The following is a 17,148-nucleotide window of genomic DNA, read 5'->3' as shown; positions in this document are numbered from 1 at the left end:
CATCAGCATAACAGTGGAAGATAATTCCATGTTTACGAATAATTTGACCTAGAGGTAGCATATATAAAGTAAAAAGCAGTGGGCCTAAAGCAGAACTTTGTGGAACACCAAGATTTTCCTCAGTATCTTGACCTGATTTATAAGGGAGATCTATAGAATACATGCGAGCTTAATCTTTCATTTGGAAATGTATTCACTGGTTCATGTACATTTTAAATCTAAAATAAAGATATTTTATGAAATAAGTCAAATGTCAGGCAATGGCTTGATTGGTACTACACCAAATGTAATTCATTCTGCTGCTACCATCATGAGTTCCATCAGTAAAGATCAGTGAGAATGTTCCAGAAGCAGCCATGCAAACCCAAGCCATGACACTACCTCCACCTTGTTTCACAGATCAGCTTGTGTGTTTTGGATCATTTTCAGATCTTTTCCTTCTCCACCCTTTGACTTTCCATCACTTTGGTAGCGGTTAATCTTGGTTCCAGAACTTTTGTGGCTTATCTCTGTTTCTTTGCGAATTCCAGTCTGACTTTCTGATTCTTACTGCTGATGAGTGGTTTCCATCTTGTGGTACGGCCTCTATATTTCTGCTCTTGAAAGTCTCCAATTTTACAAATTGAGTGGCCTGATAGAAAATCTGCTGTGATCTATATCATTTAACATTTCTGTGTATACCAGGAATACCAGGAAAATACCAGGAAATACAAGTTGAAATGGAATTGGCCTTGAAGTTTCAGTAGTTTCAGAGGGGGTTGTGTTCCTCAACAAGATCTAAAAGGTCTCTTTGAGTGAAGCTCGAACCCCAGTCACACAGGACATACGACTGTAAAAAGAAATGGACACATTAGTCGAAGTTGTCACTACATCACATTACCATCTCACATTATCATTCCTTCATTTATTCCACAAATCTTCCTCTCTACCACTGAACTGAGAAAGGTCTCTTGTCCCTGATGAGCCTCTACTCTTATCCTGGTCTTCTCTCTCTCTCTCTCTCTCCCTCTCTCTCTCTCTCTCTCGCAGACAAGTTTTTTATCATGCTCTTAGGGTAAAGGGGACATGCCTGTACCGCTTTTTGGACGGATGCTATAGTATTTTCTTTTTGTTGTAATTTTTCTCACTGAAAGCAAAAGGAGATGCACCTTAGTCAATGTCTATATTCAATAAAGCCAACTAGTCCTGCACAAGTGTGTAGTTTGTAACATATGTAGGCCTGTCTAAATATAGTTGTAAATGAGGTCAGTATGGTAAAAGAATACAAAGAATTGTTATTATCAAACACTTTCACGTAAGAATAAAAGAAAATTGATTCAAAATTAGTGGGACACGTAATTGAAACATTTTTAGATGGGTTTAAATGGAACCTACTGGGTTTACATGGTTCCACCGTCACTAATGTGTCCCTTTATTAAAAAAAATAATAATAAAAAAAACCCCTAATTTTTAAAAATATTCATCTGTCCAAAGGTTTTTATTGACTTCCTGTAAGGTCACCTGAGACTCCATGCAAAGGGGTGGAGCTAATTCAACAATTTTGGCTGCTGTGCAATAAAAAATGATATGGAGGTAACAAATAGCTGGATTGGTTAAAATAACGGGCAGCACAAAGTAATTTTCTCTCTTTTTCTGTTTGTCCTCAAACTTGAAATGGGGCTTAAAGGGCACATGGGCTTAACCGGGTAAAGGCACTCTAATGCTAAAGCATGCAAAAACGTCCTAGACAATCACGTGCCTCAAACTTCGTGGTAATAGTTTAAGGAAGAGCCACATACGGATGTGACGGTCAGGTACTAGTGCACTACTGACACCTGGTGGTTAAAATCTGGAAGCACAAGTGATGTTGAATTTCCATTCCATTTTTTAATACCATTGCAGTGGAGGATTTTTCCATCTGTAATTCCACAATGGCTATGTTTATTTAACTTTCTTTCAGCCAGCAGTTGCTACTCCAGGAAAAGGTGTGTAAAAGGTGTGAAACTTAAGAAAACCCTGAAACCTTCCTAGGAAACGAGTACACAGATGATCAGTACACTGCCTGTTCCCATGCACACCGTCTTAGAACGGTTTTGCTATAGGTTCTGGCTTACAGTGTGTTGTTTGGTGGTATCTTCTGCTTAGTTCCATGCACTTCAGGTTCTTGTAAGACTATAAGATGGAACGTGGAATATCCTTTTCCTGTTTGATTTTTTATTTCATTGAATTAAGTCGATTACGTTCATGACACATTCTGATAAGTCTGTCGTTCCTTAAACCCGTTTATTTTGTATGAGAAGTTACATTTTATTCCTCTCGTCTCTGTTTGGACAATCACTTTTACGGGAATCTGCTCCCTCTTTTTGTGGTGTGTTGAAGAGAAAACAAAACAAAAAACAAGAACAACAATAAACCAGCGGTTTGTTTTATTATAATTTTTTTTAATAAAAACACATTTCTCGTCTATCTCTTTAACAAAATCCCATCCTTCTGTCACCCTCTCAGAGCGGAAGAGCAAAAATGGAGGAAAGACAGAAAAGAGTGAATGAGAAAGAGAGAGAGAGAGTGTGTGTGAGAGAGAGAGAGAGAGAGAGAGAGAGAGAGAGAGAGAGAGAGAGAGAGAGAGAAAGAGAGAGAGACAGAGGGAGAAAGAGAGAGAGACAGAGGGAGAGACTAGTGAAAGATATAGAGTATCGTTCAGGTCTTCTACACATCCTTTTATGTGATTTTGTTTCCTTTTGTTTGTAACATTTGCAGATATTACAAGAAGCAGTTTCTCAAACTTTCATTCTCTTACCGCTATTTACACCAGATACATGACAGTAGACTACTCGTGCCTCCTTGACGTGTCTAGAAAAAGGGGCGGAGCTGTGAGCTTGGCTTGTCTCTGAACCAAAGAAGCTGATTTGGTGAGGCCCCTGTCTGAGGCATGTCTGAGGTCTACGGTGCCTAGAAGTCCAAACAGGTTGCAGCAAAATGAACCAAGCAGACCGATTTTGGATCCCTGGTCGAGGTCATGGACCCTTTAATGTAACTAACATCTTGACCCCTGACCTCAGGGGAAGGCCTTTCAGTGTGAACACTGAGAACGCAAGAAAGAAGTCTGTGTTTATATGTGTGTGTGTGTGTGTGTGCTCCCTTTAAAAAGGACGTTTTTGGCAATGTCAAAAGTTTTTGTTCTGTTGTCTCTGGAGAAGGCGTCACATTCTTCTGAAGGGGCTTAAGGACAAGAAATAAACGAACAATACATCAAATAAGAACCAAGACGCAAATCCAACACTCCACCCTGAGAGAGAAAGACAGAGAGGACACAGGAAGGCAGAGCAAGAAAATGAGACAGAGATATGTGAACCAACAGACAGATGGATATATCTGATGGGCAAGTATACAGTGTAGAGAGACAGAAAGAGAGAGATGATGGATGGATGGCAGTGAAGATGGGCAGGGTGGGTGTGGAGGTGACCAAGAGACAGAGACTCAGAGGAGGAAGCCATCCTTATTCTTTGCCTAATCATCATCATCATCATCATCATCATCATCATCAGGTTCTTGGTAAATGTGCTTTTCTAGGGTGTCCTTATTTATCATATATACCACAAATCAACCACTATCTCACTCCATAATTGTGCCTATGGAAATAATGAGTTATGTTGTCTTTATCCATGGAATGGATTGGCTAGAGAACATATGTGTTGGGTGATACCAGTAGGGTTCTAGTTCCATTTTGATTCCCACCAACTTCTAGAATGGAAAAAAGTCATCTGGTTAACCAACAAACTCATTGGACTCAAGTCACATGAATTTACTTGTTCATTCATTTTTCGGTGCGTTAGTAAATCCGAGTGCAAGTCAGGACTATCCCCTGCACGGTATACCAGCCCAATACTCACACCTAATGGCAACTGATGCCAATCCTCAAATCACCTTATATATGATGAAAGGTAGGCGCAAACTGGAGGACAACCACGTGGACAATACGCAAAACCTCTTACAGACACTGAGCTTAGGATCAGACCTTGGACCCTAGTGATATGGACCTTCATGCCACTGTGCCAAAATGAATGCATAGCCAATCACCAAACAATGCTGCTAGCCACTCCCCCAGGTGCCATTAGGTTCTGTCTTGAGGGGATTTCATTACCACACTGGAACCTTTGGTAGTAGACTCATGGCCAATGTGGAATAGTTTGAAAAAATGCAGTGGCTGTCTTTATATGATTTAGAGGACGTGTATTAGCGCTCACCATCCTGGTTTAGTCAGCAGGTGGGAAACGGCGACAACTGAACAATGACACCCAGCTTGGCTAGGACTCACTCACCAACGATATTCTTACAGAACAGCTGTTAATCTACTATCTACTGTAGAGTGCTGTAGTACTGTTCTACAGTAATGGATGATGATGATGATATCACTCTTCCTTTTTCCTCCCCTAGATCTCCATGTCCTGGTCACCAGCGCCCTAGTCACAGACTCGTCACCAGCTGCATCTGTCCATCGCCTTCTCCGTGGGAGGAGTCTAGCCCCAGACGACTATCCTCGTTGGTCCGGCGTGATGGGGGCTGGTAGAAGGCAGAGACATGGGCGTGTCTCCCTGTGCTGAAGTATAATTCATCAGGGGGCAAGGCTGAACGAGGCTCAGTTCCCAAACCCTCAGGGCTGCTGTCAGGATAGGAAGAGTCTCTATCTCTTGCATACAGGGAGGAGGAGTCAGGGCCAACTCCACCCACGCTGTCTGTAATTTCAGCCGAAAAGCTTTCTGAATCCTCTTCACTCTGATAGAACACTGACTGTGTGTGCTCCAAGAGGCGGGGCTTCTCCGGCACGTGGGGTTTATCAGGAACACGTGGTTTATCGGGAAGGCGGGGCTTCTCCAAAGCCTTGTAAAGTGGTTCCTCTTCATCCTGTGGAGGTGGCGGTGGTGGGCGGGGAAGAGGACGTTGGGGTGGCTCCCTGTGACCCATCCCTGCGTTCATGTACTCCCGTGGCTCCGCCTCCGTGTCCGTGTTGCTGCTGTAGCGATCAGCAGCAGGACGCAGGTTGCTCTGCACCAGCTCAGAGATGATCATCTTCTCCAGTGCTGCCGCATCTGACAGGTTCCTCCTCATACCTCCTGGAGGCTCCGACCCTCTGGGGGTCAAAAGGGCAGGGCTGACGTCTCCCACAGCGACACTGCCAAGGAGGTCAGAACTTCCACCATGCACTGAGTAGCTGTTATTGTAGTTTCCATTCAGACGAACAGGCTCCAAGCCACATGACTCACGACTGCGGGATAGAGTGCCCTCTACAGGACAGAACAAAAACAGCAATCAATCAGCTGACACAACACTTCTTTTAGCGAGGAGTGATAGAATAAAAAAAATCTTGGCAAGACTTTTAGATCTCAGCGTGAAAACATCAGTTTTATATGATCATTTTCAACTCCCATTAACATCCTGATGTTAGCGTTAAGACGTTAGTGGAACCGACGGAGATGTGGTAGCGTATGACCATGACTTAGTATATAACTCAGACTCAAATCTTAAACTATAAAAACAACTGTTTTCAGTGTGGCTGCTGTCATGCATATTACAACAAAAACAAAAACAACAACAGGCAAAAGTGATAAAAGTGTTGTGTTTGTGATCATGGATAAGAAACAGCAACATAAACATGTGAGACAGTAATGTTATAACAGGTATTCCGTACTTGAGTTTCTGAAGGTACCTGCAGATCAGAGACAGACAGAAATAGAGACAGCAAGAAAAAGAGGAGGTGGTGGTAACGTGACAAATGCAGAGAGATACAGTGACAGATACGGAGAGCGAGATCGCAAGATGTACAGATAGATAAAGGAGGAAATAAAGGACAGAAGGAAAAGACAGAGTAAATCCATATAAATACATTCACTCAGAACCGAGTATATTAATGTAGGACACACACACACACACACACACACACACACACACACACATACACACACACACACTGACCAGTGGAGTTGAAGACAGCCGGTGAGGGTGGGTTAAATGTTTCAGCCAACAGCGTGTTATAAGGGGAGGAGCCAGAGCGAGTCTGCAACACTGGATTGGCCAGGAGATGATTACCCATAGTTCCTGTAAAATATGCAAGCATAAAGCTTGCATCATAACTCCTGAAGGTGTGGTTGTTTCATGACACATGGTCATGTCCAAAGCCTGTGATAATCACTTGTACAAAACCAACGGAAACAACAGTTCTAGTCTGATTTTACACACTGATGGAGTTGTAGGAGAGAATGCTTAAGACACACGAATGAGACAAAGCAACTAGAAACAAGAGACTTGAGATCTGCAAATGGGGAGACTGGAGACACTGCTTGGTTTCCTACTCAAGCTGATCTGTCCATTCATCTATTTCCATACTGTTTATCGTACACAGGGTCGCGGGGAGTCTGGAGCCTATCCCAGGGAACTTGGGGAACAAGGCAGAGAACACCCTGGACGGCCAAACCATCGCAGGGCACAATCACACATACTACGGACAATCTGGAAATGCCAATCAGCCTACAACACACGTCTTTGGACTGGTGGAATAAACTGGAGTACCAGGAGGAAACCCCCTCCAGAATATGCAAGCTCTGTGCACACAGGATTCAAACCCCCAACCCCGGAGGTGCGAGGCAAACGTGCTAACTATTAAACCATCATTAACCACCCGCCGCACACACACACACACACACCTGCTGATGTGTCCAGTTTCCCAAGTGGTGTCAGTAGAGAGACAGACGGATGTGTGTAGAGAGACAGACAGATGCGTTACCTCTGTTGAGGGTGGGTGTGTTGTTGAGGTCAGCCATGAAGGAAGACTCAGTCTGCCTGCGAACTGTGTCATTCCACATCCTCCGTATACGACTCTGAACACACACACACACACACACACACACACACACACACACACACACACACACACACAAAAACACAGGTTATGATGTTCTCATACATTTATGCATGAATTGTTATAGGTGTTAAACATTCTGTGTGGCGTGTAGACTTGAGTGATTAGGTTTGAAGTGTGTTACCTGTCGGTGCACTTGATTGTGTCTCGATTGGCCTCCGCTGTAGTATCGGTTGTTTCCACGGTGCGAACTCTTCAGGGACCCATGAGAACCACCAGATGCGGCATGACCACAGCAGGATGATTGACGGAAGCATTTAGCATACTCCTTCTGAACCTGGACCCAAATCAATGTTTATAATAATAATAATAATAATAATAATAATAATAATAATAATAGTGTTATGCACAAGACTGTTTTTTAGTTTTTTAAAAAGGTAATTCCTCCTTGAAAACTAAATAAAAGGTCAATAAAATGCTTGAACTGCTGTAGACAGCACATCCTCCATGCATCATCAAGTTATAAGGAGTTTCCACTCTACAGTATGTGCTCTTAGTTTCAGCATCAACACCACCATGTCCATATGGGCACATTTGAAAGTTTAGCATGTCTTTAAACATTATATCACACACAGATTTATTATTTAGTATGATTAAAAAAAAATAAAAAATTAAAAAGAGAACTGTCTAGTCCACTACATGTGGAATTGCTGGTAGACTACTCAAGTCAGCAGTTGTGAAACCCTTATTATGTATATTATTATACCCTTATTATATATATTTCCTAAGGATGGATTATATATTTTAAAAAAATGAAATAAAAGCACATGCAATATACCTTCTTCTGCAGTGCACAGTGAAAGATGAAGATAAACAGACCATGCAGGGCATTAAAGGATGTGAAGAGGTAGGCCATGAGTGCACTGTTTTCACTGATGAAGAGGAGGCCAAAGATCCATGTTAACGTCACCAACAAGAGCAGAATGACTGAAGACAGCGTCCAACACCTGAGAGATACCAGAGCGAGAAAGAATGAAAAAAAAATTGAAGTTAAATGCAAAAAGTTCAATCAAACAGATGATAGAACGTGTCCTTGTATCCTCTCTCAAATACTACAAATGTTCTACTACTGTATGAGTGTTGAAGTTCATTCCTGGAATATATACTGCGCCATGAAAAAGGATTTGAGCCCTTCCTGATTTCTTTATTTTTTGCATATTTGTCACCCTTAATTGGTTCAGATATGCAAACAAAATTAACAAGACACCTAGAGTAAACATAATTACAGTTTTTAAACGTTCATTTCTTTTACTGATGGAAAAATGTTGGCCTGGTGTGAGAAATCTATTACCCCCTTAATTACTCAATCAACCAATGAACCAAATATAATTGATAATTGGATTCAATAGACTAGACACGTCCCGGTTTTATTACTGTCAGCGCTGTAGAACCTGAACATCAGTTAAACAAAGAACCCAGGAAAAAATCTCAGGAGCTGCAGTCCTCAGATAAGGTCAGTATTAGAAAGAGACTGAGCAAAAATAGCATTCATGGGAGAGTTGCATGGTGAAAAGCACTGCTAACTGAGAAGAACATAAAAGATTATCTCACATTCACCAAAAAACAAAAAACACCTTGATGACCCCCAAGCCTGTTGGGATAATGTTTTCTGGACTGATTCATTTAAAGTGGAACTTTTAGAAGATATGGGACCTGTTACACCTAGAGTAAAGCTAACAGAGCATGCTACAATAAGAGCATTATATCAACAGTCATGGTGGTGGTAGCGTGATGGTTTGGGGATGCTTCAGAGCCTGGCATGAAATCTGCTCTCTACCAGAACATCCTAAAGGAGAATGTCTGATCATCAGATGATCATGATCTGAAGCTCAGGCACAATTGGGTTACACAGCAAGACAATGTTCCAACCGACAAGATCAAGCCCTCAAATGATAATGATTCTTTATTGATCACGTATACATTACAGCACAGTGAAATTCTTTTCTTCGCATATCCCAGCATGTTAGGAAGCTGGGGTCAGAGCGCAGGGTCTGTGGAGTGGTCTAGTCAAGTTCTGACTTGAAGCCCATTGAGATGCTGTGGCGTGGCCTTAAACAGTCAGTTCATGCTTGAAAGCTCTCCAATGTGGATCAATAAAAGCAATTCTACAAAGAAGAGTGAGCCAACATTTCTCCACAGCGATGTCACAGACTGATTTCCAGTTATTGGAAGCATTTGTGTGTAGTTGTTACTGCTAAAAGTGGCACAACCAGTTAGTAAGTTTAGGGGGAAATGACTTTTTCACATGGGTGATATAGGTATTGCATAACTGATTTCCTTCAGTAAATAAATGATTATTTAAAAACTGTGTTTTGTGTTTCTTTATGTTCTTCTTGTCTTATATTACATTTCATTTGACAAATATGCAAAAACAGAGGATATCATGAGGGGGCATATAATTTTTCCACAGTCTGCATATGGCCCTCATACAAAAGTGAAAAAAAAAGTAGTGAATAAGGTGTGGTTTCATAAATACAGTCTCTCCTCAATCACTGACCTTGAACTGCTATACCTACTGCTTTGACCCCCCCACCAAATGACCACCCAAATGACCTCCTAAATGACCTCCTAAATGACCACCCAATGACCACCCAAATGACCTCCTAAATGACCTCCTAAATGACCACCCAATGACCACCCAAATGACACCTAAATGACCACACAATGACCTACTAAATGACCTCCTAAATGACCACCCAATGACCACCCAAATGACACCTAAATGACCGCGCAAATGACATACTTGATGTTGTCGAAGCGGCTGGAGTCAGGCTTGAGCACGTTAGAATGGCGGATCATCCTGTGCACTGTGACCATTAGGATTACCAGATTCAGCTAGGGGTCAAAAGTCAAAGGTGCAACATAAGTTGTGACACACAACAAAGAAAGACAACAAACAGCTCACTAAAAGTTTAAGTTTATAAATTCAAGTTCATCTAGCAACACTATCTTGCCGCATTAAATGATTTTAGGTAAGTGAGTGAGGCGAATCAGTCATATTAGAGCCAGAGTGAATTTGCAGGTGTATAAGAAACAACACAATATGTATAGTCAAGGAAGGTGATCGCTAGCTTAATGTAAAGAAAGGAGTATGATTAGCTGGCTTATGCAATGCTATGTTACTGGTTCCTTGTAACTTACCAGGATAACAAGGGAGACAGGGCCAATAAACAGCCAGATGAAGTAGTTATCCACACGCAGCCAGCAGCTATGCAACAATATGTGTTAATACACAAACATACACACACACAAATGTGCTTTATTGTGTTTATTTGGATCCGTGCAAGCTCTTAAGTATAATGATACACATAATAATAAGATTGTCATACCTGGTGGGGCTGGAGTAGCCAGTGTAGTCGATGGAGGCCGAAATGGCCACCACCAACGTAGGAAAGCCATAGGCAGCAGTGTAGTAGTACTTCCTACGTGAGGACGGACTCTCGAACACCTCGACCAGCAGCACATAGAGCTGAACGGCCTCGACACACAACCAACAAAAGACAGAGAGAAGGAAGAAGTGCAGCAGAGCAGCTAGCACAGGGCATGCCACCTAGAAACACACACACAGACACACATAATGTAGCCTCCATTCATCTGCCACCGCCCCCCACCGCCCCAATTTAGTCTTGGCCAATTCTCTAATCAGAGGAGAATACGGTGATTCCTCTGAGACACAGGAAGCCAGCCAACTGCATCTTTTCGAACTACTGCTCATGCTGCATCGCGGGGCAGAATAACAAACTCAGAGGAAAGCATACCCACCCTGTGTCACATGCAAGAGCTCACACACACCCATGATTAGCGAGTGTCGCTGTGATCGATAGGGAAGAGACAGTGTGCCTCTCCTCCCTCCCTGAGAGCACGGCCAGTTTTGCTCTCTTGGACTCCTCGCCATGGATTTGAACTTGCAAACTCTGGATGATAAGGCAAACACTTTTACTCTCTGTGTTGTGACCAAATCTGTGCCCCTGTCATTACCAGATCTGCACCCCCTGTGCCATTACCACATCTGCCTCCTCTGTGTCATTACTAGATCTGTGCCCCTGTGTTATTACCATATATTTGTCCCATGTCATTACCACATCTGCACCCCTGTGTCCTTTCCAGATCTATGTCCAGTGTCAATACCAGATCTGCACCCGTGTCCTTATCAGATCTGTGTCCCCTGTGTTATTATGAGATATATGCCCTTTGTCAATACCAGATCTGCACCCATGTCATTACCACATCTGCCTCCTCTTACCAGATCTTTGTCCCATGTCTTTACCACATCTTCGGCCCCCATGTCCTTACCAGATCTACGTCCTGTGTCATTACCAAAACTACACCCTCTGTCATTACCAGATAGGCACCCACGTGTCTTTACTAGATTTGCATCGCCTGCTTAGTTTCCAGATCTACTTCCGCTGCGTCATTACAAGATATGTACCCCTTTGTATCACTGCCACACCTGTGCCCCCGTGTTCTTCCCAGATTGGCGCCTTCTTTGTCAATGCCCTATCTGTGTCCCTAATGTTCATACCCGATCTACAGCCCCTTTCTCATTATCCAATGTCATTCTTTTCACTGAGCATCTTTAGATGTGACATCCTTACCACTGAATTAACCCCACACTCATCTCCTTCTACTGAAATCACCACATTTGGTGAATTGGGATTGCCTGCACGTACGGTGTAGTGGGTCCTGTCCATGCCGATGAGGAAGAGGAGCTGCGAGATGAAGAGCGTGAGGCACAGGTTCTTGTGGATGGTGGTGCGCTCGCTCTGCACGGCCTTTACGCAGCAGAAGGTGGAGATACACAGAGCCAAACACACTAGGGAAATCACCATGCCCACCCAGGAAACGACAAACAGAATGAGAGCCTGCATGCCACCCGTGTACTGAGAAACAGAGCAAGAGAAAAAGAGGAGATAAACTTTAGTGAAATATATTATCAGGATAAAAAGTAGAGAAAAGACTTAGTTAGTGACTGTGTGTGTGTGTGTGTGTGTGTGTGTGTGTGTGTGTGTGAAACTCACAGCAGGTGTCTGGCGGCTCATGAGCAGAGCGAAGTTGGTGAGATGCGAGCAGGAGCAGGTAGTGTGTGTGTTGTTGCTGTATACAAGCCTGCAACCCTGAGAAGACCACTGACCCGTCATCGAGCGCTCCGAGTAGTTCCAGAATGAGCAGTTTGGCCCATAGTGATTCTCTAGCTGCAGCAATACCAACAGAAACGTACAAACCACATCTTTCTCTGTTTTAACGGCTTGAACCTTGCATTAAGGCGTAAAGGAGAGTGGCGTGTGTGTATACCTGTAGGTGTCTGAGTGTGAAGTTGACAGGTTCAGTCAAAAACACACGGCTGGACTCTTTATTGATGGAGGCAGATATTACATGGGAATTGACAGCCAGAGTCCTCGCTCCTGACTTTAGCTCCACCTCTGTCTTCACCGTGGCGTTTTGGGTGGACAGGAAAGGGCCGAGATTTTTATAAAGCGCAAACACCACCTTCACCTGACCTGCAAACCCAAACCACAGCGAATTCAATCACACAGTACAATCCCACAGCCACCAGAGGATAAGGAACTGTATTATCTGATTAGAGGGACACACAGTGGCTGTTGCAGCAAACGTTCCAGCTTTGTGTCATGACCTGAGGAACCAAATCCAAGACCCGGTGTTATACAGATACGTGTGTTTTCTCCACATGCAGGTAACATTGGGTTATAAATGTCAACATGTAATGGTTTTGTTATTAGGAGTAATTATTTATTGCCAATCATTTGTTTGCACTGTATTAATTGCTTTGTCAATAGTGTAGTGAAGAGCAGCCATGCAGATTTTACTCAAAGAACACTTCATGAACATTTGCTCATTGCGAAGCCTTGCTGATATTATGCAAGTTCCGATGTGTTTTGTCCTTTGTTGAGATTGCTGGATTTGTCTCTTGGTCCCCATTCACACCTGGTGTTAACACGTGTCCCGGGTGATCGGATCAAAAGTGGACAGCCGAGACTCATAGACGTTCACACACGGCATTACGATGCATCTCCAGCAGCCGCTTGTGATCGGAATTCATACATCGTTTCCACTGGAGAAAGGCTGTCACGCATGTTTATTACGTCTGTCATTTATTTTCAGGCAGAAATGATATCTCATGTACCTGTATGGACATTTTTAATTGCGTGGTCGGCTCATGAAATTTCCAAATGAATGAGAGATGAGACGACAAATGAAGCTAGAAAATGCAGCGGCTTTCATATCAGTTGTTATAGCATCGCCTTTATCAGTTAGCCTAGCAGCAGAGAGCTAGTTTGCGATTAGTTGGTCGCGTTCACATGGTTAAACGTTTGTGTACCCCTGACCATCACACCCATATGTGCTTGCTGAATGTCCCATTCCAGATTTATTCTCTCTTTTCTGTGATAATGCGCTCTTCTTTCTTGAGAAGGCTTACCACTAGATTTTAGGGCGTGGCCGTGGGGATTCGTGTTCATTCTGCTTCAAGAATGTTAGTGAGGTTGAGGTCAGGTGCTGATGATGAAGTTCCAGTTCATCCCGAAGGTGATGAGTCATTCGGGTTGAGAGTGCAGGACACTCACATTCTTCTACCTTCTTCCAATCTTCACGTCTTCATGGAGCTCGCTTTGTGCACAGGAGCATCGTCATGCTGGAACAGTGTTTGGGTTCCTCTTAGTTCCATCCATCCATCTTCTACTTCATGCTTACTCCTTTTTCAGGGTCACGGGGAACCTGGAGCCTATCCCAGGGAGCATTGGGCACAAGGCGGGGTACACCCTGGACAGGGCGCCAATCCATCGCAGGGCACAATCACATACACACTCACACACCCATTAGATACACCAATCAGCCTACCATGCATGTCTTTGGACGGGGGGAGGAAACTGGAGTACCCGGAGGAAACCCCCGCAGCACGGGGACAATGGTCCCAGCGGGGTCCCAGCGGGAATCAAACCCCGGACCCTGGAGGTGTGAGGTGAACGTGCTAACCACTAAGCCACCGTTTGGAGAAGAACCACATATGGGTGAGATGGGTAGGTGTCCACAAACCTTATAGTCCTATAGTCTACATCTTCACATGTATACTCACTCTGCCTCTGAATCTCCACTCTTACACTGGTTTTACTTGTACCTTTTTTCCACACCACCAAATAGTTACTCTTATATACTGAATTAAAAAAAACACCTAATTTTGCACACAAGGCCGACCTGATTATGGGGTCAACCTCTCCATGCAGACCAGCAGTTTTGACAGTTTGTTTGGAGGTACTGTTTCGAGTATGTCCATCACCACCAGCTCTGGCCAGAACTCCCTCCTGTTAGATTGTGGTGGTGCCTATGTCTTCTAACATCTACCTGCCTATCATATTTGTTCTTTTGGCGCCATTGCTACTTAGCTCATTGGTCTCCTAGTCTCTAAGCTCCCTACCACTTGGATTCCCTAGCTCCTTAAAATGAACTTCTTTTTCTCCTGATTTGTGATCGGTTGCTGGTTTTGAGCTTTTACCATGTTTTCTGGATGTCTTTCATGCATGTCCCCATGTTAAACCTGTCTTTCAACTGGCTTTCAGAGATGAATCTTAATATGTCATTTCATCAAGAGATGATCAAGGGATGGTTCAGAATATGGCATTTTGTCTCTCAGTTGTTACAGACAGCAAAACAAAGAGCAAGACCGAGAGCAAGACAGAGGACGATGGTTGCTCAGTGGTGAAGACATTGGCCCACTGTTGGAAAAGGCCATGAGTTCAAATCCCAGCACTACCGAGCTGCTTCTGCTGGGCCCCTGAGCAAGGACCTTAACCCTCACCTGCTCAGTATAAAATGAGATAAATGTAATGTCCTTTCACTTCTGTAATCGCTCTACATAAGGTCATCTGCCAAATGTGATAGATGTAACGTAAGAAGGAGTCAGAAGGTTTACCATTACGGCTGTACTGTTTGATTGTAGCTTCAGAGAGATGGATGGTGCTGTCACTGTCATATGAGTGTGGGAAGTGCAGATCTCCAATCTCCGTATCCGCATTCAGGACATACACCTCCAGATCTAATACATACACATGTAAGTACAACAAATGTTTTTTTCCAATATATTTACTGGTTTGTAGTTGTCCATAATGCCAAGAAACACCAATTTATTTAGCCTTTTATTTTTTAGCATTTATATCTGTTGGGTCTCACCAATATTGGGCGCGCGCTCGCTAAATCGCCCCTCATAGAGGTTGTTGGCCAGCAGGAAGGAGCCTTTCTCCATCACGTCTAGCAGCATGGTGGCCGTGTGAGACTGATCAGTCATGTTCATGTCCTGCCACGAGTCCAACGCCTTCAAGCTCAAAAGATTATCGGCCGTCTGCACCATGGCCTGTATGAACAGAAAGACAGAGAAGCAGATCATAAACAAACCTAGGGAGAAAGTGACAGAAAGAAATATAACATTATATTATCCATCTATCCATGTTCTGTACCGCGTATCCTACACAGGATCGCGGAAAGCCTGGAGCCTATCCCAGGGACTCGGGGCACGAGGCGGAGGACACCCTTCACAGGGTGCCGATCCCATCGCAGGGCACAATCACACACTCGCACACTACGGACAATTTAGAAATGCCAATCAGCCTACAACGCATGTGTCTGGACTAGCGAGGAAACCCTCGAAGCATGGGGAGAACATGCAAACTCCATGCAAAATCCCCCAACCCTGGAGGCGCGAGGCAAGCGTGCTAACCACTACGCCTCTGTGCCTACTATATTATATTACATTATATTACATTTTACTCTTAAATTTGTTGAAATTTAGTGTTTTTTTCAGCAGCTATTGTGCAAACGTTTCAGTTAAAAGCTTTTATGTCCTTGTTGGATTTTTTTATTTCCATCCTAATGTTCTTCTGGTTATCTTGTCTTGTCTGAACTCCAGAAGCTCACTAACAATGTTGCTGAAGCTTAAAATTTCCCTTATAATCGCAAGTTTTAGACACACTGGCAATTTCTGTGTAGTATCAGTGTGGTCCTTGAGTAGTTTTCCTTGGTGTTCCCGTTTCTCTTTCACGTTGCTTCATTTTTAAAATAATTAATAGCTAATTTTAGGGACCTTTTTTAATATGATCTGAGTTAGCATTTCTTCTAAACAGCAATTTGCTGTTTATGTCGGAACAACCTGGAAGTCAAAAAGCCTGTATGTTCTTTAGGAATTCTTAGCTGAAATATACAGTATATTGTGATAAATACTGTTACTGTCAAAATGACAGGAAATACTGTGATATTATAATTGTTTTCTGACTATATCACTCATCTCTGCTTTTACTGTTGCTATGAAAATGTTACCTGAATGAACGCTCTGCAGGTTCTCTCTCTCTTCTGAAGCTGCAATAGAATGAAATGTTTTTAAAATAAAGGTTTTTACATGTAGAGATCACACATGCACTGTGTGTGTGTGTGTGTGTGTGTGTGTGTACTTTGTTGTAGTTGCGTGTGGCCGAGTCCTTGTTGGCGGGCCGTAACGCCTGGAGCTGAAAGTCCAGAATGTCCAGCAGCTGCTCCATCAGACGCACAGAGGAAGTGACATCACCAGCATACACCTGTCCCCGTGTGTGATTGACGAGCACGGCAGCAATATGTGCTGCATTCTCTCCACTCTTTATCTAGATCAGGATAAAAGTGGACATTTAGAGTGTTTAGAAAAACGCAGTCAATATTAAATGAAACGTATATGTCGTTTATTCAATTCAACTAATAGTATTTATCCCAATTTGTATGTACTTAAACAATTGCATTGATTTGCACATTCCCAGAGATGACCTGTGACCCCTGACTGACCTTCTGAGCGACCTGGTTGACCCAGGGTGATGTACAATTACTAAGGTCAGGACCTCTGGGGTTCCACACCACCTCGTCAGCCATACAGTGATAGGAGGCTAAACCTAAAGGTTGACAAAAGGAGAAAGAATTTGTTTTTTTAATGTTTTAATTAACTTTTAACACTTGGGAGAAAAGCAAGGCTTTTGCTATAAATCCCCATGAGTCCTTGGATTCCCAGATTCCCAATATTATAGCCTCTATCCTCTACAAATTGATGATGCTTAAAAATCTTGTCTGACACAGCCATCCTTTCAGTTTTGGTTTGTCTTTTGTTACAAACATTCCATCATGTAGAACAGCAAGCGGAAGACAAAAGCATTATTTTTAGCCCCCTGGGTGGTGTTCAGAACAGATGTGACCAATTCCAATTGCGGACAACATACTTTATGACTTTTAACACA

At 43.1% G+C, this 17,148-nt stretch overlaps 1 protein-coding gene across 6 annotated transcripts in view; it reads right to left on the bottom strand.

The window, feature by feature from the left end:
• Positions 1-2,383: 2,383 nt before the first annotated feature.
• LOC108258729 (adhesion G protein-coupled receptor L1) overlaps positions 2,384-17,148 on the bottom strand; it is a 55,694-nt gene continuing 40,929 nt past the window's right edge. For 5 of the 6 annotated variants that reach the window (XM_053675983.1, XM_053675984.1, XM_053675982.1 and 2 more), the window contains 17 exons: positions 16,706-16,809; positions 16,345-16,530; positions 16,214-16,252; positions 15,074-15,254; positions 14,817-14,939; positions 12,185-12,390; positions 11,911-12,084; positions 11,563-11,772; positions 10,222-10,442; positions 10,034-10,100; positions 9,636-9,727; positions 7,671-7,839; positions 7,017-7,169; positions 6,758-6,851; positions 5,950-6,072; positions 5,666-5,683; positions 2,384-5,261 (listed from right to left, as the gene is read on the bottom strand). In XM_053675983.1, the coding sequence (XP_053531958.1) occupies positions 4,444-5,261; positions 5,666-5,683; positions 5,950-6,072; positions 6,758-6,851; positions 7,017-7,169; positions 7,671-7,839; positions 9,636-9,727; positions 10,034-10,100; positions 10,222-10,442; positions 11,563-11,772; positions 11,911-12,084; positions 12,185-12,390; positions 14,817-14,939; positions 15,074-15,254; positions 16,214-16,252; positions 16,345-16,530; positions 16,706-16,809 (2,978 nt within the window). In that variant the 3' untranslated portion in view covers positions 2,384-4,443. The remainder of the gene's footprint in view (positions 5,262-5,665; positions 5,684-5,949; positions 6,073-6,757; positions 6,852-7,016; positions 7,170-7,670; positions 7,840-9,635; positions 9,728-10,033; positions 10,101-10,221; positions 10,443-11,562; positions 11,773-11,910; positions 12,085-12,184; positions 12,391-14,816; positions 14,940-15,073; positions 15,255-16,213; positions 16,253-16,344; positions 16,531-16,705; positions 16,810-17,148) is intronic. The other variant, XM_053675987.1, reaches the window with a different exon arrangement.

Source organism: Ictalurus punctatus, chromosome 26 (assembly GCF_001660625.3).
Source record: "Ictalurus punctatus breed USDA103 chromosome 26, Coco_2.0, whole genome shotgun sequence".
NCBI classification, from domain to species: domain Eukaryota; kingdom Metazoa; phylum Chordata; class Actinopteri; order Siluriformes; family Ictaluridae; genus Ictalurus; species Ictalurus punctatus.
This window is presented reverse-complemented; position numbering and strand designations above follow the sequence as displayed.